Below are 22,401 nucleotides of genomic sequence, written 5' to 3'. Positions count from 1 at the left end.
AGTATTTCTGTTTACTCAAGTCTCAGTGTTAAACTGCTATTACAGTGCGGCTGATCACTAATTAGAAGGTTATCTTGGTGTGGAGGTGGAAAATGATGACTTTAAACCTTGTTTTAAAAACTTGTTGCTGCAAGCAATCAAAGCTATCTTTGATCTGCAAATTTATCACATTTTATAATTCACGTTAAATTTTTAAGCTACTGTTTTTAAAATCAAGAAGGGAATATGTGCTATAATTTCCATTGGAATGCAAAGCGAATTGGAATAAAAAAATCTTACACCCATGAGAAATGTGTTGCTGTTTTTAATATCACTCACTAATCTGGCTGGGAATTGTATATTAGAAAGTTTTAAGTAAAATAGCCTTTTTTTTTTTTTTCTGGTATAACATTAGGCTGGGGAAGTTAGCACTTTGCTTAAAATACTAATTTAAAATATAAGCAATGTGTAAAGTAGACAGCTAGTGGGAAACTGCTATATAACACAGGGAACCCAGCCTGGTACTCTGTGCTGGCCCAAAGGGGTGGGATGGGAGGGGGTGGGAGGGAGGCTCAAGAGGGAGAGGAAATATATATACAGTTATGACTGATTGCAGTTGTTGTACAGCAGAAACCAACACAACACTGTAAAATAATTATCCTCCAATTAAAAAAAAAAAAACAGAAGCCTAGAGAAATGTGGAAAATGTTTGGGTTGGAACTTCCATAGACAATTTGGCTAGGATCCAAAGGAGATTTGTTATGGTGAGCTGAGCTGCACAAATGACCTCTTGATACTAAAAACAGGTAGTCTGAAGAAGCAAGCTGATATACATGAAAATGCCTTATTAAAAAGTAAATATAATCAAAGTCTCACATAATCAAAATGTCATGTAATTCAAGTTTCTTATTGAAAGGTAAATAGAAACAGGCAATGAATTTTATCCCAGACCATAAAGATGTGTCTCCAGGCAAGTACATTGAGCTGAACTAAGTTGAGAAGTGCTATAAATGGATAAAATGGAGTGTGCAAAGGGCATCTGAATTCCTGTGTGTGTGTGTGGTAGTAGGGAAGCAGGGAGATGGGGGAGGTTGGTGGAACTGAGTTGACCAAAGGAAAGTAAATACCTGTTTATGGCTGGTTAAGATTTGCATTTGTAAACTACAAACGTTATTTTATAGTTTATTGTTTACAAGATGATTTTTGTACATTTTCTCAAACCCACAGTGTGAAGCAGGTAAGGAAAGTACTACTTTTACTTTGTTGATGAGGAAACTGAAGATTAGATTCATGTGTGCACGTTCTTTTGTGAATGCTAAATTGCTTCAGTCCTGTCTGACTCTTTGTGACCCCATCAACTGTAGCCTGTCAAGGTTCCTCTGTCCATAGGATTCTCCAGGCAAAAAATGCTAGAGTGGGGTGCCATGCCCTTCTCCAGGGGATCTTTGCAACCCAAGGATTGAACCTGGTTCCCTTGTCTCTTGCAATGGCAGGCAGGGTGTTGTTTTTTTTTTTTTTTTTTTTTTACCACTAGTGCCACCTGACTAGTGAATAATACTGGTAATAATAATATTCCTCTTAAAAATTAATATTCAGCTAAATTTCCTTCTGAAACAAAATGTAAGATTTTTATTTTCCCTGAATCACTTCTTAGGAAAACTGTCTTCTGTTAGCCTCTGTGAAGGGTAGGGGGTGAGGCAGAAAAAATGTGTTTTTCAGGACATTCAGGATTCATTTTTAATCAAAGCAATAGGTACAGTAAGGTTCTACAAGTTAATTCAAGGTCCAATGAACTTTCGGATATAAGTATGAGGAAACTTTCTTTAACTTATACAATTCACCACAATGATACTATTACCTGGCTATTTTATTATTTTAACTACTATAAGAGTAGAAAAGTCTAAAGTGCAGCTGTAGGATTTAACACGTGAATGTGCAATTATTACTGAATGTTAAGATAAGACTGGCCCAGGTTATCATTACTAAAATTAGTAAGCGTTGTCTTTAAAAGCATGGAACAGAGAGGGTATTTGCTCCAATTGCTCTGAACGCCTTCACTTCTGCTTCTGGAGGAATATAGCTTTCTCTTGGTGTTCAGCTTATGCTCTAATGGAAGCACGGCTTCTGGCCTCTCCATTTTTAAAGACATAAAGGCAAGAATAGGGATTTAGTTTCACCTCATTATTGTTGTTTAGTTGCTCAGTTATGTCCAACTCTTTGCGACCCCATGGACTGTAGCCTGCCAGGCTTCTCTGTCCATGGGATTTTCCAGGCAAGAATACTAGAGTGGGTTGACATTTCCTTCTCCAGAGAATTAGGTCAAATAACATCCTGGCATTCATTTCCATAACAACTCTCTGAAGAAGGGGAAGGTTTTGGGATGGCCTGATGGGAAGCAAAGCTACACTGCGTTAATACACCCAGTGTATTAACCTATACACCCTCACAACAAATTACACCTACACCAGAATGTGAAAGTGAACAATACTTCGCCAAAGTATTGGAGTTTCAGCTTCAGCATCAGTCCTTCCAATGAATATTCAGGACTGGTCTCCTTTAGGATGGACTGGTTGGACCTCCTTGCTGTCCAAGCAACTCTCAAGAGTCTTCTCCAACACCACAGTTCAAAAGCATCAATTCTTCTGCACTCAGCTTTCTTTATAGTCCAACTCTCACACCCAGACATGACTACTGGAAAAGCCCTAACTTTGACTAGACAGACCTTTAGAACATGGAGACCTACAAATACATGCAAGGCGTGAGCTGTACACCCAGAGATGTTAAGGCATTGTAGCTTTGTGCGCCTCAGAGACAAGGTATAAAGGAAAACAAAAGAGAGTGGAAAGAGTTGAAGGGAGGACAGTGTTTCTACCCATTAACTCAATATAGTACCTTTAAAAAATGGAAGCATTGCTTAAGTTTCAAAATGTGTATGCCATATTTCATGCTTACTGACTGAAGAATTATTTCACAATCAGTTTACTTCCACTAAAACTGACTGAACATCAGTAAAAGACAGCATGTAGGATATAGTTCCCTGACCAGGGTTTGAACCTGGGCACCTTGCATTAGGAGTGTGAGGTCTCAGCCTCTGGACCACCAGGGAAACCCCTTGATGTGCTTTTAATGTAAGAAATTCTTTTTTAGCCTGTTTTAAAGTTTTATTTTTCTCTCTTGATCTTTTTCGGTACTTTGCATGTGATGTGAAGTAAAAATTCAATTCTTTTCTCATAAACACACACACAAGAAAACTGGCAAAAGAAAAAGTGAGAATCACTATTTTTACGAATTTTAAAAGTTCTTTTCTGTCTTTCAAAGTGTTTGTCCTAGAAACATGTAAGTTATTTTTACTGTCCTTAAGGTTGTTTTCCAAGGACCGTTTTTTCCACAATTAGAAAGCATTTTGGTTGTCCAAAGGGTTTTGAATCATCCTAAAGCCATGGCAGACTTGAACAGCCCTGGCAGGCCATGCCTGTATGCTCAATAGCTCAGTCCTGTCTGGCTCTTTGCCAGCCTGTGGACTGTAGCCCACCAGGCTCCTCTGTCCATGGGATTTCCCAGGCAAGAATACTGGAGTACACTGCATTTCCTTTTCCAGGGGGTCTTCCCGACCCAGGGGTCAAACCTGCATCTCTTGTGTCTCCTGCACTGGCAGGCGAATTCTTTACCAACTCGGCCACCTGGGAAGTTCCCTGGCAAGACACAAAACAGAAAATGGAGGCACCTTGATTCCCATTTCAAAGCCTTTTTCATGAGACACTTTCCCATTAAATTACACAGCATACAAAATAAGAATTTCTCTGTTGGGAAACAAATACATTCGATAGCATTTTTTATGAGGTTAGTAATTCTGGAAGGTTTTTTTCTTCTTCAAAGGAATTCCATATCCTATAAATTTAAATTATATGCTCCTTTATCTTAAAGGGATCAGAATCCTCAAAGTGATATCACAAGGAACACAGAACCCAAGGAAGTTTGGGAATCTTGGCTCCTTTGTCAGATTGAGTATCTTCAAAAATTCCTTGAAAAATAAAACCCACCAGTTCTATATATGATTTCCGTGTTACCTCTGAAATGCATAGAACACAGTTCTGAGACATTGCTCTAACTCAACTGCAAAAACAACCAAGCAAGCAAAGAAAAAACCCCAGACAAACAAAAACTGAAACCTAGTGTGAGTGCTAAGTCACTCAAGTCGTGTCTGGCATTTCGGGACCCCATGGACCCTAGCCTGCCAGGCTTTTCAACTGTCCATGGGATTCTCCAGGCAAGAATACTGGAGTGAGTTGCCATGCCTTCCTCCAAGGGATCTTTTCCACCCAGGGATCAAACTGACCTCTCCTTTATCTCCTGCATTGGCAGGCGAGTTCTTTACCACTAGTGCCACCTGGGAAGCTCAGTGTTTCTGAGTAGTGGTTCTCAAACGTCACTACAACTTTAGCATCTTGTGGAGGACTTGGACACTCAAAGGACTAGGCTTCAGGTCCTGTTTGTGACTCAACAGCTTTGGGGTAAGCCTACTGGGAAATTTTCACTTCTAACTAGACTTCCCAGACAGTGCTGAGGCTGCTGTTCCAGGGATCACACTCAGATCCACTGTATTCGAAATCTCTGCTCACCTGGCTCAAATCAAGACACTTGGAGGTTCTCTGTATCACTTCTGAAGAGGAGACCCATGCACTTCGGGTCAAGTGGCACTTAGGGGACCCAATCTGTGCGGAGTTGCCTCGAGCACATTCCTTCCAGGACCTGTCGCCAACTTAGAAACAACAATAAACCAGGTAATCGCTAGACAGCTGCTGAAGGTCAAGAGAACCTACTCGTTGAGGAATCGGAATCTAGCACGTGACCGCTGGGCGTTAACAACCGCAGAGGTCTACCTCCTCCCCGATTCCCCGGGTCCCACGGTGCAGGGGAGTCTCCTTACAGCAAGAGTCTCCCAGACCCGTGGCTGCAACTCGCGATGGCGCGTTTGGGGGCGCTTGTCTGTTGCCTGCTAGCCGCCTGGCACTGCCGCCCGGGCCTCGGACTGCCTCTGGCTCCCGCTGGCGCTGGTCCCGCGGTGGGTGAGTCGTCTGTATCCTTTCCGTCCCTGGAGCTGCCCGCGAGCCGCGGCCAAAGCGCATGCGCGAAGCTGGGCACAGTGCGTTGGGGCAGCGGGGCGCCTGCGCCAAAGGCCCCGAGCTCGGGGGCTGTGCCCCGGCGGCGGGACGCGGGGAGGGCGAGGTGACTGAGGCACCAGAGCGCCCGCTCGGCTCGGCGGGGAGATCGGGACTGGCTGATAACAGTGGGGGCGCTGCAGGGGCGCTGCTCCTCTCGTGCAGTGCTTTTCACTTCCTGTCTCCAGGTGTGTTTTGCTCCCGGGCAAAAGGAAGGAAACATTGGGTGTCTCAAGGGAAAAAAGAAGCTGGGGGCTGGATGTCCCGCATTCCCAGCGGCCCCGAATCTGCCCTTGTGGGGCGGGGGAGCTGCCGGGTTTCAGTCGCTCAGCCGTGTACATTTCAGTGCGACTCGGAGTTTATTCCATATCCTGCTCGCCAAGTTTGGTGGCCTTTTCGTCCCACGTCACCAACCACAGCACCAACCGCAGGCACCGCGCTCCCTACTCGTTAGGCTACGTTAGAAGGCTCGGGGCCTTCATTTCACTTTACCTGGACCCCCTTGGGTTTTCTGAGGGCAGAGTCAATTTTATTCATTCCCAACGCCTACCCCAGTACCTGGACGGAAGTGATTCTCAAAGTGAGGTCTGGGACCAAGAGACCCAGCATCACCTAAACGGGTAAAAACTGCAGCAAGTTTTTAGTCACCCCCAAGTCCTACTAAATCCGAAACCCCTACCATCCGTGTAACAAATCCTCCAGCTGATTCTGGTAGATGCTGGAGTTTGAGAACCACTGGTCCTGAGTAGATAAACGTTGGATGGGAGATGTTATGATGCCATATGAGCCTTCAGTGTCAGAATATCCCCACCTCCCTGACTCATTTTCAAATAGAATTGCTCAGTTATCTGGGCTTGCCAGGGGGCTCAGTGGTAAAAAATCAGCCTTCCAGTGTAGGAGACATGAGTTCAACCTTGGGTTGAGAAGATCCCCTGGAGGAGGGCATGGCAACCAACTCCAGTATTCTTGCCTGGAGAATCCTATGAGCCTGATGGGCTGCAGTTCATAGGGTCACAAAGAGTTGGACACAGACTCTGCACACAGGTGCTGGTGGTGGCTCTGTTATCTAGAGGAGGGGGAAATGAGCAAGGTGGAGTTATTTTTATGGTTTGTGCTTTGGGCATAGCTGTCTCTCAAACAGCACAGTGCTGACTGCTGAGACTGCTTATCTTTATCACTTTACTTTCTCACATGCCTTCTGTTTGTCCAAGAGCCAAGTCCTCATGACTCAGCTACTCATGACTCGTTTGAAAGCTAGAACTGTCAGTCTGGTTTCCCAACTGTCAGTCGTAACAAAAAATTGTCCCCAAATACTTATGTATGCTGGTTTCTGCTTTCATTAAAGCTGTTTTTCTTCAATTATGTGGCTGTTTAGGATTCTGAGATAAAATGTCCTAGATTGTAGGAGGCCAGCCCTTGGCAAATTCACCTTTTGGTTTTAAGGGTCTGATTGCTGAAGGCCTCCATGACAGATTTCTGTGGTCTGGTGAATCTTCACAGCTCTCTGTTTCTGTAAGGAAGCTACTCAGAGCTGTCGCCTGAGGAAGAGGGAGGGAGAGGGGGAACCAGGGTTCAAACACCCAGTATACATTTGTGAGAATCTTTTAAAAGTTTTAGTCACTAAGTCATGTTTGACTCTTTGAGACCTCATGGGCTGTGTGTAGCCCGCCAGGCTCCTCCGTCCAGGGGATTTTTCAGGCAACAATACTGGAATGGGTTGCTATTTCCTTCAGGGATCTTCCCAACCCAGGAATCAAACCTGTGTCACCGGCATTGCAGGTGGATTCTTTACCACTGAGACACATGAGATTTCCCTATTTGCCAAACAAGATGTGATAATTGAGTAGTGAAAAGCATGTTGGGCTGTGAACCCTGGGTTGAAGAGTGGGCTCTGCCACAGGCCAGGTCTATAGCCTTGGACACACACACACACACACAGTATTTTGTATGAATTTCATTAGAGGCGGGAGGTGAGGTCTCTAGATGTTTATTATTGATAATCCCGGGTTAAGAACCTGTCAGGGCTCCGTTCTTGGCTTCTATTTAAAGAGACCCTTCAGTGCATCTAAGTAATTACCCCTTACTGATTTATCTAGCAGTGCAATGGTAGTGGAAAGAGCTCTAGACTGAAAGTCTGGAGAGACTGGTTCCATTTCAGCTTTCAATACTGAGTCACCATGTGATCTTGAGGAAATCCTGAATCTTCCTGTGCCTAATTAAAGAATGTTTATTGGGGACCTACCATAAATCAGACATATTCTAGATGCTGGTAATAGGTTACATCAGATGAGTGTCTTCAATGTGTTTTCAGGTTTGTTTTACAAAAATTTGCAAAAATTTTGTTTAGAAAAATTTAATATATTAGTAATTTCATGTCCCTTACTTGACACAGTATTTCCTGTAGGTGTGTTGTTATCTATTTTGCATGAGGCAAGTGAGATGGAAGGACTTTTTTATTCTGAAAGGACTTTTGCATGTGAAGTAACACAGAACAATGTCGACTCTGGAATCAGATTTCTGGAATTGCTGCCTTAGTTCTGTTGCATATGACATATGTGATTTGGACTTAACTGTAAAATGAAAATAATGGTCAGTAAATACATGTAAAGCATAAGAAACAGTATTAAAGTAAGTACTCAATACATTTCCACTACTTGGAAATGAGGAAATTCAGTGTCAAATGCAAACTTGACATTACAAATGAATAACAATATAACTAATGCTGAGCTTACCAAGTGCCAGGCCCTTATTTCTACTAAGTCACTTAACCCTCATTCAGTAGACAATAATATTATTTCCATTTTACAGACGAAACAGGCTGAGATCATACAACTAGATTGGGAAGAAGAGCTTGGATTTGAAGTCAGGCAGTCTAATTCTGGAGTCCCTATTCTTTTTTAATTTTAATTTTTTAAATTATTTATTTATTTTGGCTACGTGGCGGGCATGTGGGATTTTTGTTCCCTAACCAGGACTTGAACCCATGCCCCCTGCTTTGGGAGCACATAGTCTTAACCACTGGACTGCCAAGGAAGTCTGTGGAACCCCCATTCTTAACCATAGCACTATACTTTTCTGCTTGTAAGTTCACTACACACCTTAACATTCTTTGAATAATATACATATTTACATAAAACTGAGATGCAGTGTATATTTATACCTCAAGGAAGGGCTGTCTCCAGGATAATTCTGTTATCTGCCAATCCACTTTATGTGCTGAGTAAAGTCGGTCCAAGCTGGAAAAAAGTTGGAGTACTTTCTGCATTATGGAATAAAATAAATTACTCATGGCAAAAGTTTTCAAATGAGGACTGAATACCGAATAATTGACCATGAAGACTATTTGATAACTACTTTGTTCTGGATTTTTTTTGTCTACTACTTCTTAGCTATGGGCTTAAAATGTGCTATTGTAACAACGTTGTGGAGAAACAACATCCCAAATATATATAATATGCCTTTTCCACCTTAAATCAACTGCTTTAAATTTTCTACTTTATTATCCAGCTTTGGGTTTTATTCAAGTATTTGCTCAGGTGCAAACTTAGCTTTTTATTATTTGTGTAGATAAAACTTTGTATTCTGCTCATTTTTTTCCATGCTTCTGGTGTGGTATGTTGCTACTCTGTCACTTCTGATGTGTTTCCTATTGTAAATTAGTCATTATCAGATTAAGCTCAAAATTCAAAGTGTGAAAAAGTCTCAATATTAAAACAATTTTTTGGTCATATATAAGAAAGCAGCAAAACATTGAAGATATATGTAAATCAATTGTAAGCAAACTTGAGGGCCTTTCAAAACGGGGGTTCAGATTTTGGCTCTCCTGTTTCTTAAGCTGTATATACTAGAGCAGATGTTCTAATTGACTCATTATTAATTTCTCAACTCTAAAATAGGAACAGGGATTCCTGCTTGAGAAGTAGTTTTGAGAATGAAATTACATAGTGTATTTCAGTTATTTCCACAATGTCTGGCATATGGTGAATACTTAATAAAGAGAGCTGCTACTATATTTATTAGTACTAGTGTTTCCTTCAGTGAAAGAATCTTTGTCAAGATGATTTCCAAGCAAGGGTGATATCAAATGATTCCTGAAAACCCAAATGGAAGCGTGCTGCTACTGCTGCTGCTAAGTTGCTTTAGTCGTGTCCGACTCTGTGCGACCCCATAGACGGCAGCCCACAAGGCTACCCCGTCCCTGGGATCCTCCAGGCAAGAACACTGGAGTAGGTTGCCATTTCCTTCTCCAATGCATGAAAGTGAAGTCACTCAGTCGTTTCTGACTCTTCCCGACCCCATGGACTGCAGCCTACCAGGCTCCTCCATCCTTGGGATTTACCAGGCAAGAGTACTGGGATTTCTAGGCAAGAGTACTGGAGTGGGGTGCCATTGCCTTCTTCTTTAACGAATGCTTCCCTTAATATTATTACATTTTAGACAGTGTATAATAGAAGATGTTCCTCTATTAAATTGCTTTTGAGAACCTTTTGAGAATAGCAGTGGCTATTTTTGGCTAATTAAAGGCTCATTTTCCATTAATATTGAGAGACAAGGTTTTACACCAAAATTAGGAGTAAGATTTATTGGTTACAAGTTCTGCAATCTCTTCCTTGGTGGCTCAGACAGTAAAGAATCTGCCTGTGATGCAGATACCTGGGTGGGGAAAATCCCCTAGAGAAGACAATGGCTACCTGTTTCCGTATTCTTGCCTCGAGAATTCCATGGACAGAGGAGCCTGGCTGGCTACAGTCCATGGGGTGGCAAAGAGTCAGACGTGACTGAGCGACTAACATACATACATACATCTGCAATCTCTTCACTGTGTAACCCTAACAAAACACATCATATTTTTATGTCCATTTTTCTACAAGAAGAAAATAATTTCTAAAACATTAAATTCTATAAGGAAGAAGATATGCTTCTTCCTTAAGCATATTAAGCTTCTTCCTTAAGCTTCTTCCTTAATAAGCATATTAAGATACAATATATGGGATTATTATTGACTTCCCAGAAAAGGGTTTCCATGTATATCACTATGCAAACTTATGTTTGTTATGTAGTCATTGTTAATTAGTCACGCTGTCACTGATTTCATCAATTTTGTTGTGTGCAAATAGTGAATTCTACTAAAATCTTTGTACTGTCTTTAGAGTCAGTATTCTCACAGGGAAAGACTGTATTTAATTTCAGGGCACATGGATATTTGGGCTTCCCAGGTGGTGAATCCACCTGCCAATGTAGGAGATGCAAGTGACATGGGTTTGATCCCTGGGGTGGGAAGATCCTCTGCAGAAGGAAGTGTAAATCCATTCCAGTATTCTTTCCTGGGAAATCTCATGGACAGATGAGCCAGGAGGGCTACAGTCCCTGGGTTCACAAAAAGTTGGACAGGACTACTGAGCTACTCAGCACATGGATATTTAAATTGCTAAGGCTTTCTTCTAACACAGGACAGAACGCCTGTTTCGTCTTACTGTAAATATTTGTATGGGAATTCCAAAAGAGAAGTAGGTTTAACACCACTTGTTTTCTTATCAACAGGACAGTTTTGGCATGTGACGGACTTCCACTTAGATCCTACTTACCACATCACAGGTGACCACACAAAAGTGTGCGCTTCCTCTAAAGGTGCAAAAGCCTCAGATCCTGGTCCTTTTGGAGATGTAATGTGTGATTCTCCTTATCGCCTCATTTTTTCAGCACTTGATTTTATTAAAAATTCAGGACAAAAAGTATCTTTTATGATATGGACAGGGTGAGTGATTATATAAATATCATATAGTTACTGAGTATATATCTACAGTGTCCTAAGCTTCATTAAGATGTTTAATTTCATAAGAAACTTAATTTACATGTTAAGAATTATTGGGGCTTAAAAAATACTAGATCAAATAAGTCAGCATTATTAGGGATAAGAAAAACTTTCATAGTCCCAGTTTTATTTGTTTAGAATATATCCTCTAGAAATATGTCCATATTAACTAAGAAATGAGTTTATAAATAGCTTTTTGTGTCATTATCTTGAGATGTTTATTAATGTGATAATAAGCCTTGATTAAATAATCAAAAAACAAAAGTCAGCAATGGGAATTAACCTGTGATAGTGATTTTACAAACATCATCTTCTGGTGGTGTAGTTATTAACTAATTCTATTCATCATGACAGAGTGAAGGTCTATATTTCCTTTACCTGCAATAATGATCATGGCCTTATTTTTTTTTAATATAAATTTATTTATTTTAATTGGAGGTTAATTACTTTACAATATTGTATTGGTTTTGCCATACATCAACATGAATCCGCCACAGGTATGCACATGTTCCCCATCCTGAACTTATACATTGTAACTCATTTGATCTCCACAATAGATATTGTTATTATTCTTCCCATTTTACAGATAAGGAAATTAAGGCCCTGAGCATCTAAGTAACTTGTCCAAGTGCTCACAGCTATAAGAGGGCAAACCTGGCACTTTTGGCCCTGGAGTCTGTGCTTTTAATTACTAAGCATTTTTGCCTCTTACAAATCTTCAGTCAGGCAGTGAAACAGGCTGACATTTTCAGTTTATCTTTTGTATTTCACAAGTTTTCTTTTTCTTTAGGGTTCTCAGTGGAACAAAAGTACGTGCAGAGTAGTTTATCAACTCTTTATCATCTGTTGATTTATGGTGGACTTCGAATGACAATACAGCAAAGCTTTACACAAGAGTCTAGTGACTTTTTATAGAAACCGATTTTGTTTTCTGTGATCTTGTCTTCTTTTCAGGGATAGCCCGCCTCATGTTCCAGTGCTTGAACTCTCAACAGACAAAGTCATAAATGTGATTGCTAATCTCACAACCACTATCCAGCATCTCTTTCCAAATCTCCAGGTTTTCCCTGCACTGGGTAATCATGACTACTGGCCACAGGTAAATTTGACCACAACTTCTGGAAATGCTTGGAGGATTTTCCCATCAGTAGTGTCAAAGTTTTGCAACTGACTGGTTCGTAATAGAGCATGGGATCAGGGCTCGTGGAGGTAGAGTGTGCTCTTAACACTAACCATTGAGGAAGGCAAAACACATGGTTTGGGGACTTAAAACTGACTCTTAATAGTTCATAAAAAGTTATGTCCATAGTGGGGCTTTGGAAGCAGATTACTTAGTTCATGGGTTATTAATTTGTGATTTCCTTCTTATTCTTCCTCAGTTTTTTTTTTTTAAATTATTTTGTTCATTTTAATTTCCATGTTCAGGCTAGCATAAAAAGGTTAGTGTTGACAAATGTTTACATGTTTTTGAATTTCTATTAGACATACTAAGCTACTCATACTCTGATCTAAGCTGGATTGTGATTAAAAACGAAAGTATAGAGAATTATCTTAAGAACCAAGAAGGGAAGTCCATGTTCAAAATATAATTCAAGGCAGAGAGTATGTTCAGAGTATTTTTAATGTCTGAGACAACCTAGGCTTCAACCTCTATTAGAGTGGCTGTTTTATTAAACAGCCTGTGCATAACAGTCGGACAGCAGTTCCAGTAACAGGGATCGCTGTAGCAGTGCAGAATCTTACATTTGTTCAGATTCAAGAGATCTTAGAGATTATTGCAGGGCTTGACAAACCAGGGCCTGTGGTCCAGTTGTGGCCTGACAGTTGATTTTGTAAATAAAAGTTTCACTGGAATAGAGCCATGGGTATTCTTTCTGTTTTACCTGTGGTTGCTTGTGTACTGTGACAGCAGAGAATAGTTACCATGTTGACTATATGACCCCGAAGCCTAAAGTGTTATTATTTGACCCTGTATAGAAACAGTTTGCTGACCCTTGGTCTAGATAACTCTTCAGTTTATGAACGAGGAAACTGAGGCCCTGAACAGTGCTCGTTTAAGTGTTCAGTCACTTAGTGGCAGAACCCACATCCTGAATCTTTTGTGTTCAGTTGAACAAACATCCTTTCACAGGTCCTTTGCTCTTACCAGACTAACATATCAGCATTTCCGGAACATGGTGTTTACTTTCATGCCTTTCTTTGGCTATGTTTTGCTTTGTGTTTAGAATATCTTTTCCATCTCATGTCAAAAGACTGCTTAATGAGGGTCTTGATTATATTAGTTAATTAATCTAAAAACTGTGACTTTGAAAGTTGCACTTTAGAACGAGCTTAAGTTTAAGTGACTTCCTGGGCCTGGCCTCCAGTCTTGAGATGAATAATATGTGAGTCTTGGTGACAGTCAGCCTCTTAACTAGTGGTCAGCTTTTGTTACTGTTGAAGTGTGAGACCACACAGAGCAGAGGGTTGGAGGTGGACAGTCTCCAGGAATCAGAGGATACACACATTGTTTTTATAAGCTTTAGGTGACAGACAGACTGCTGTAATGGAAAACCTGTGGGGTTTAGTGTCACATTCATTAGAATTTAAAAACCTGTCCTGCTTCTAATAGCTGAGCACCTTGAGTAATGCATGTAATTATCCCTGATCATTTGTAAACAAGAGCAGTAATACTTAACCTTGCAAAGTTTTGGGGAGAATTAGTGACGCTCGGTGGAAACGGCATAGTTTCTTACCTGGCACATTATAAGCCCTCAGTCAGTGGAGTGGTGGTTTTGTAGCAAGAAGCAGTGACATGGACACGTGTTTCCTAACTCCTCTGAGGATTGGTTTCATTTTACTTTTATCTCTGCCTTCTTCTTGTGAAGCGAAATCTTATAATAATTCAAAGATATAGGTACTATCCAAGTCTAAAATATATCCTGTTACCTGTACAACTAGGATAAATTGGGCAGCCTTTATACCTTAAACAGCTAATTTTTTCCTCTTTCTAGCTTGTGATCTTGTATCTGAACATCTTTTTTCTACTATTCTGCCATCTTTCCTTCCATCCCAGTTTCAGGAATGTCAAATGTAACACGAAAGCCCCACAACAAATTCACCTAGAGGCTACTCATATCTGAAATCAAATTCTGGTGAATGTTAGTAACAAATAAATTGGGTGTGTTATTTCTCCCATCAACATGTATGTAAACATAGCTACATAAACACACAGATACAGACACAAGTTCCCACCCATTATGTCAGAAGTAGATATTCATACGGACAGCCCAAGGATTTCTTCCCATTGCCACTCAAGGAAGCAGCCCAGCCCAGCATCCTCATATACTCCTCCACTGGCAAAGCTGGTGCCACCAAACTGTGGGTGGCGCCACTTCTCATTGTGCAATAGATCATTGGATGTAAGAGTGATGATAGAAAGACGTGGAATTTAGACCCAGCTCTGGAACTGACCAGCTCTCCCTGAGTCACTTAACTCTGGTGCTCATATTTCTCATGTTTAAAGTAGAGAGAAAAGTCTAGAGTAATGTTTATATATAATTTTGATTCTACATGACTATACCAGTATCTTGGCATCCATCCTGAAGTAAACAAATGGCTAAAATGTTATGATGATGATGCTTACCAATGTTTGATTAGGATTTAGATTGGGCAAAGCCACTGTGTAACTTTCAGACAGATCACTCCGATCTCTGACACAAACTGAAAATATACTTTGAATAATTAGTTTCAGTTAAAAGAAGTCATTTACTTATAACTTTCCCTGAATATATTTATATTTTAATCATGTATGAGGCATATGTATTAAGAACTAATGTGACCTGAGTGTCATTTTTAAAAAGGTAAAGCATTTTAATTAATGATGTCAGTGAAACTCCTTGAAGAAATAGGTCTGGGTCACCAATATGCAGAGGGAAATGAAGAAAGTGAAGAAAATGGCTTCAGTTTTTTAGTATAATTTTTTGAAAAGAAAATAGAAATAATCACTCAATTTCACAAATCATTTCTGAGTTTTTATTCAGTATCTATTTTCTTGAAGCTTTATTTTTCTTGTCTAGCGCTTACAGCACCATAAGGGTTCTTTAATAGTGATATGATGAAGTAGGATGATAAAAATACTGTGTAATATATTATACATATAATACTTAGAAAATCAAAATTATATGATTTAGGCTAACATGAAGAGTTGTTGTTTAGTCACTAAGTCGTGTCTGACTCTTTGCGACCCCATGGACTGCAGCACGCCAGGCTTCCCTGTCCTCCACTATCTCCCAGAGCTAGCTCAAATTCATTCCATTGAGTCTGTGATGCTGTCTGTCTCATCCTCTGCCACCCTCTTCTCCTTTTGGCTTCAGTCTTTCCCAGCATCAAGGTCTTTTCCGGTGAGTTGGCTCTTTGCATCAGGTGGCCAAGGTATTAGAACTTCGGCTTCAGCATCAGTCTTTCCCATGGATATTCAGGGTTGACATAAAGAGACTTCAAATCAAAAACATGTGGTTATAAGTCTTCTTTCAAGAAGTTAAAATGCTTTATACTAGTGTTAACATTTCAGAGGACTTTGTTTAATTCTGAAATCATGACGTTTTCTCCACTTCCTAGGCATGCTACACCAGAACTTACATTTTCACGGGCAAAGTTGTCTTCAGTGTCTAAGGAGCACACTCCCACATCCGTTTTGTACTCCAGTTATGCCAAAACAAGGGCTTTTTTCTGTATACGGCACCATGTTGGTGTCTGGGCCATTGTTTATGCTTTGATTCCCTTTCTTGTCAACTTGATGAAACCATTCTTCAAGGTCTGGTTCAAATGCTCTTCTCGCTCTCCCTGCTGACTCTCCAGGGCAGCCTCGGTTATTCTTGTTTCTTCACTCTCAGGATCCTTGCGATGGTTCCTAGCACACTGTCTTACAGACGGCTGGTTGCATTTTGTTCTCCATCCCCCCAGCAAGGCCATAAATACCTCGAAAAATTGAGTATATCTAGTCTTCCTGCATCTCCAGATGCCTCCTATGGTAGTAATCGCTCAAGGCATGTTTAAATTAATTCCTCCATGTATCTTCAGAGTTTCAATGTTGGATTATATTGTCTGTGGCCAGGATCAACTGCCTGTAGTCACCAGCAAAGTGTACAATGCAGTAGGAAACCTCTGGAAACCATGGCTGACTGAAGAAGCAATTACTACTTTAAGGAAAGGTAAGTGTAAGATTTACTCAGCCTTATTTTTTGTTCAGCTAATATTGTTTGGATATTTATTGTTTGCTTGGGTGTGCCAATTCTGAAGGGTCTCTGTGCCCAGGTTTCCTAGAGGCCTTACCATGTTTGAAAGCCGAGGAGTGGCATGGATGGTGAGTGGGCCAAGGTCCCGGCGGCTAACTCTGAAAGTGCCATGACAGCAGCGTTCTGTCACCGCTGGTTCACAGGTGTGAGTGGGGTCATGCGTTTAAGCCCCATCTCACCTGAGAGCCTAGCAGCTTTGATTTATCTGCTGTTGTATCTTCAGTGTTCTCATTCTTTAGATTTTAGATTTCATTGTATCTCTTATCTTAGTTTCCCAAGCATACAAAAGTAGAAGTTGATTTCTTAATCGTTCCTTGATAAAAATCAGACCTGAATTGCCTGGTTATCTTTTCATAAGAATGTTAAACACAACTGTTGTGACCTCAGTATGTGGAAGGGCAGCACTGGACTGGACACAGAGAAGGTTTTCAGTAAGTGTTTGTTAAATCTGATTCTTATGTAATGATGAGCCTATTTAAGTGTAAACGAGGCGGTGAGAAATGAGTATAACCTTCCTCAATGGATTGTAAACCTTAATTAAGATTTTTGCTTTCACAGTGTCTATGTATCTGTGTATTATTTTATTAATAGAATATGTTTAAAATTTGTTTTTATAGGTGGCTTTTATACACAGAAAGTTTCAAATAATCCGAAACTTCGGATCATCAGTCTCAACACAAACTTATACTATGGCCCAAATTCCATGACCCTAAATCAGACTGATCCAGCAAATCAATTTGAATGGCTAGAAAATACACTGAACCTCTCTCAGCAAAATAAAGAGAAGGTAGACGCCATAGATCAACATCACTGGGGATAAACAGAGGGTTATACTTGTGAATTTATTAGACTTGCAAGGGGTCAGGTACAAGAAAAGGATTAAAATTTAAAGATGTTCTTGCATGAAACAGTTTATGATTTGCTCTGTTGTTGATGCTAGTTTCATTTTATTTTGCTCTAAGGCTTGGTCAGTTCAGTTCAGTTCAGTCGCCCAGTCGTGTCCGACTCTTTGCGACCCCCTGGACTGCAGCATGGTCACAGTTACCTAATGTCACAATGTCCAGGGGATCGTCCCAACTCAGGGATCAAACCCACGTCTCTCATGTCTCCTGCATTGGCAGGTGGGTTCTTTACCACTAGCGCCACCTGGGAAGACTATTATATCATAGACCATGCAGTTTAAATAGACAGGTATAAATTTAAGACCATTAATAGTTTCATAATTTCTCCTTTTTTTGATAAATGAGTAGGCGAGATGGTATATTTGTTTTCTAAAATTTAATTAATGTACTTTCAATCTTGGGTATCTAAATGTCTTTTTGTTATGATAAATGTGCAGAAAGAATCCCATCAGTCCTCTGTGTTTCTCTTTCCAGGTGTACATCATAGCTCATGTTCCAGTGGGGTATCTGCCTTTTGCAAAGGGCATCCCAGCAATGAGAAAATGCCATAATGAGAAATTGATAGACATTTTTAGAAAATACAGTGACATCATTGCAGGGCAATTTTATGGACATACTCACAGAGATAGTATTATGGTTCTTTCAGATAAAAAAGGTAATAGAGTGTTCTATTTGTATCTATTTTGCTACACAAAATAGTGAATATTAACTTTTACTGATCCAGTAAATGTAAAGTTTATTAAATCTACTTGCCAGCACTAGCTTGTTCTCACTTCCCTTCAATGAGTATGTATATATATATATATATATGTGTATATATATATATATATATAGTCCTATAGTGTGTAGGACTATACCTAGTCCAACACTGGACTTCTTATTAACTTCCCAAAGCCATCACCATTTGATTGCTGTTGACCCAAAAGCCTCTGAAACCTTCAGCTCACTCAAATGTTCTTTTAGATCTGAAAGTTTAGAGAAACACTGTTTTTGTTTTACTTGTGAGACTCAAGATCCTTTCTTTTTTTTATTCATTTATTTTTAATTGGAGGCTAATTATAATATTGTGGTGGGTTTTGCCATACTTTTTTAAAACGATTTATTTATTTTTGACTGCGCTGGGTCTTTGCTGCTGCCTGCGGGCTTCTCGAGTTGTGAATAGTGGGGGCTACCCTCTAGGTGCGGTGTGCATGCTTCTCATTGCTGTGGCTTCTCTTGTTGGGGAGTACAGGCCCTAGGCTGTCCGGGCTTCAGTAGGTATGGCACACAGGCTTAGTTGTCCCACAGCATGTGGAATCTTCCTGCACCAGGGACCAAACCTGTGTCCCCTGCATTTGCAGGTGGATGGATTCTTAACCGCTGGGCTACCAGGGAAGTCCTCCAGTTTCTTTTGCTATGACTAGTCTTACTTAGAATTTAAAGAGCAAAGCACAGTTTACTGTGGTTTAAAGTAAAATATATTAAGCTCTTAACTTTTAAGTGCTTACCAACATGGTCATCTACTCAGCATTAAAAGAAAAAAAACAGAAGGAACACGTGCATTAAATAAGACAATGATTATCTGCTCTTAAAGATAACTTCTGTATGAGCGCAGAAAACTGAGAGCTAACAAAATAAAAGTTTTGATTTTTTAGTAGTCAGCCAGGATAAATATATATATTTCAGTAATTGGAGAACATTTTGAAATGTTTTGCCTTTTTCATCTAGGATGACTGGACTTGGTAAAAATGAACATTTTTCAGCCTTTGATAGCTTTTTTACTCAGAAAGAATTTTAGTTCTATAATAGATATAAAACATGGTGACACTTTAATCAAATTCTTATTATGTAACTATTGGAATATTGTCATAGGTGGAGTACAAAAAAACTAGCTTTGTATTTTTCATGTGTGTATATTTGTAATAAGTTGGATATTTTTATCATGAAAAATTTCAAATATATGTAAAAACAGAGATATTGAAATATCTATCAAGATTTGTTTTACCAATGATTCTCTTTTTGGAGGTATTTGAAAGTAAATGTCAAACATTAAATGTATTTCAACACTACATGCGTCACACATTGCTATAATCATAATTCCATTAACTTAACTAACAGAACCAACAATAATTCTTTCAATCTCCTTCCTGATAAAGCTTTCCCTGTTTTCTCAAAAGTGTCTCTTTACTGTTGTTTTACATCAGGATCCATCAAGCATCACGCATTATTTGACTATTATGACTGATAACTTCTTAATCTGAAACTTTTTGCATCTTTAATATTATTAAGCTCAATTGTTAAAAATACATATATTTATGTACGTATGTTTTGTCCAGGAAAGCCAGTAAATTCTTTGTTCGTGGCTCCTGCTGTTACTCCAGTGAGAAGTGTTTTAGAGAGACTGACCAACAATCCCGGTGTCAGACTATTTCAGTATGATCCTCGTGATTATAAATTATTGGTAAGTAAGTGAAGTGAAGTCGCTCAGTCGTGTCCGACTCTCTGCGACCCCATGGACTCTAGCCCACCAGGCTCCTCTCTCCATGGGATTCTCCAGGCAAGAATACTGGAGTGGGTTGCCATTTCCTTCTCCAAACCTGACTCCAAATACCTGACTAGTACTCCTTAAAACTGTCAAGATCCTCAGAAACAAGGAAGTGTGAGACAGTGAGAACTGGGGATTCTATTAGCATCGTTCCTTTAAGTCGGTGTAACTTTTAGAATTGACTTCATAGTTTTGCCTGTCTATGTAGTTTTCATCAGTTTAGTTGAATGTTTTCAACACAGCTACTGTAAGTTGTACTTTATGTTGAAATCTCAAGATGTCTTCTTTTTTGTGTTTTGAATGTCAGCTTTATATCAATTCAGCTTCAAAAGGCTAGACATTAGTTTATGAATACTGTACCTTTCAACAAATATGTAATTTGAAAAGCGTTTCTCAGGTAAAGTCTCTACTGATGTAACTGCATTTTTCTCCTAGGTAAATTTAGTAAGCAATAGTTCTGTTATTCCCTGGAGCATGTTTTTACAAAAAACAATAGTGCAGGAGAAATCTGGTTTTAATCCATAAGCATTAAATTAAGAAAGATAATACAACAATTGACTGATAAGAATAGTCCAAAAGAAATCTTTTGCAACTATTAGTTGCCTGTTTTTAGATCTGAAACTCATGTGTATGTGTGTACGTTGACATAGAAAGATGTACCTGCTATGACACTATATCATTTTTCAAAGTGCAAAATAGTTTGTATAGTTTGATTTCATTTTATGAAAAAATGAAAAAGATAGTAAAAAGAAATTGAATACCTGTATTTCTTTTGTACATACAGTCTGGAACAGCACACATACACTGGAGTGCTGGTAAACGTTTAATAGCTGGCTCACTGGGGGGTGGAAGGTGCTTTGTTTTGTAGTGTTTGCCAATTTCCGTGGCGTAAATACTCCCCAAATGGCCAATTTCAAGCTGCGGTGATGATATAAACTAGCTTGTGAGTTTCCTGAAAATTTGACAGCATTTGTGGGCTTGTACAAGCCACCTGCTGCATATAACTGATTTATAGACAGTTGTTAGCAGTGGTTACTTCTGAGGTGTATGAACTGAAAGCTTTTTACTCTGTATATCTTTCTGTACAGTTGGATTATTTTCTATTATGTTCTTTCATTATATTTTATATGAGCAAAACAATATAGATTTTTCTATCGGGACTCTTTTTCCTTAAAAGCAATTCTCAGTTTTTTAAAATGACTACACTTTAAAATTAAGAAGGTCACGTAAATCCTAATAAGAACTCTGCTTGCTATGCAGTACATTATATGCCAAACTATGAACCAGGCTTTATTACTCTTTTTAACTATTTTTAACTATAGGATATGCTGCAGTATTACTTGAACCTGACAGATGCTAATATAAAGGGAGAATCCAATTGGAAGCTGGAGTATAACCTGACCCAGGCCTATGACATTGAAGATTTGCAGCCAAAAAGTTTGTATAAGTTAGCTAAACAATTTGCAATCCAAGAGAGTAAACAGTTCATAAAATACTACAAATACTTCTTTGTGAGTTATGACAGCAGTGTAATTTGTCAGAGAAAATGTAAGATCTTTCAGATTTGTGCAATTATGAATCTTGATGTTATTTCTTATACAGATTGCTTGAGACAATATCATATGAAGCACAGTCTGTAATATTTCACGGTTTGTTCTCTTTGATAATGAAACAGTGCCTGCTTCTTGAGGTCAGTTTGTGGAAATTGTTATGCAAATCTTTGTGAGTTACTGAGTGGGCAGGAATAATTCCTGTCTTTGCTTTTTTATGATGCAAAAATGTAGTACTCTCAATTTTTATTATATCGAATGTATTTAAATTGCCCATTACTAGAATGATGTTTGAATGTAAATACCCTATCTTCCAGGACTTCCTAGGTGGCTCAGTGGTAAAGAACCTGTCTGCCAATGCCAAGGCAGGAGACTCAGGAAATTCAGGTTCAATCCCTGGGTCCAGAAGTTCTCCTGGAGTAGGAAATGGCAACCTGCTCCAGTATTCTTGCTTGAAAATTTCATGGACAGAGGAGCTTGGTGGGCTACAGTCCATGGGGTCCCAAAAACTGGGATACAACTGAACACGCACGCACCTTATCTTCCAGTTTATTATAATTGTACCTAATTTATACTCTTGTTGAAATTGTCATTTATACAATAAAACAAATTATTTTTCCTTAAGTAGAATGAATTATTTTTAATATGGTCATTTTCAGTTTTTAATTCACTCTCTTGGAAAGTTCATGTATAAACTCAGGTTCAAACTGTTTTAAGTATCATGAGGTTAACCCTGTTTTTGCACTGTCTGTACTCTTGAGAAAACACCAAGGTCACATTAGAGCTGTCTCTGATTCTATGAGACATCATGGGACAGGACTTCATTGCCTGTCTTCACTCTGTGAGTGAAGGAGAACCCTTTTTAGTACTGCTAGGTTTTAAGGAAGACAGTGTCGCAAGAGAATGGATAAATGAAATATTTTATCAAATTTTAAAAATTGCAGAGATATTGATAGTATAGATTGCTTAGAGATGTATGTAACAGATCCCCCCAAAAGAGGTACGTTGGTAAATCAAATACAAGAATGTTGGAGGTTAATGAATGGGAAAGTTGATTGGGGAGAGATATATAAGAGGACTTAAATGCATTGGGAAAGTTTTATTTCCTAATTCAATCAATGGCTATGTTGATGTTAGCTCTATATTTTTCTTCAGTTCAGTTCAGTTGCTCAGTCGTGTCAAACTCTGTGATAGCATGG

The 22,401-nt window shown here is 39.3% G+C and overlaps 1 protein-coding gene across 2 annotated transcripts; it reads left to right on the top strand.

Annotated features, from left to right (window-relative positions):
* Positions 1–4,892: 4,892 nt before the first annotated feature.
* Positions 4,893–21,753, top strand: SMPDL3A (sphingomyelin phosphodiesterase acid like 3A). 2 transcript variants are annotated; one of them, XR_011145825.1, is made up of 9 exons: positions 4,893–5,045; positions 10,680–10,893; positions 11,905–12,049; positions 16,046–16,142; positions 16,844–17,013; positions 17,603–17,783; positions 19,444–19,568; positions 20,975–21,342; positions 21,520–21,753. XR_011145825.1 is itself a non-coding variant. In XM_068985195.1 (8 exons), exons 1-8 carry the CDS (start codon positions 4,943–4,945, stop codon positions 21,290–21,292), a joined length of 1,353 nt encoding a protein of 450 aa, XP_068841296.1. In that variant the 5' UTR covers positions 4,893–4,942; the 3' UTR covers positions 21,293–21,753. The 2 variants fall into 2 exon arrangements, 1 of the variants encoding a protein (XP_068841296.1); XM_068985195.1 differs by having other exon boundaries at positions 20,975–21,753.
* Positions 21,754–22,401: the final 648 nt, after the last annotated feature.

This window comes from Capricornis sumatraensis, chromosome 13, assembly GCF_032405125.1.
Source record: "Capricornis sumatraensis isolate serow.1 chromosome 13, serow.2, whole genome shotgun sequence".
In the NCBI taxonomy this organism is placed as follows: domain Eukaryota; kingdom Metazoa; phylum Chordata; class Mammalia; order Artiodactyla; family Bovidae; genus Capricornis; species Capricornis sumatraensis.
This window is presented reverse-complemented; position numbering and strand designations above follow the sequence as displayed.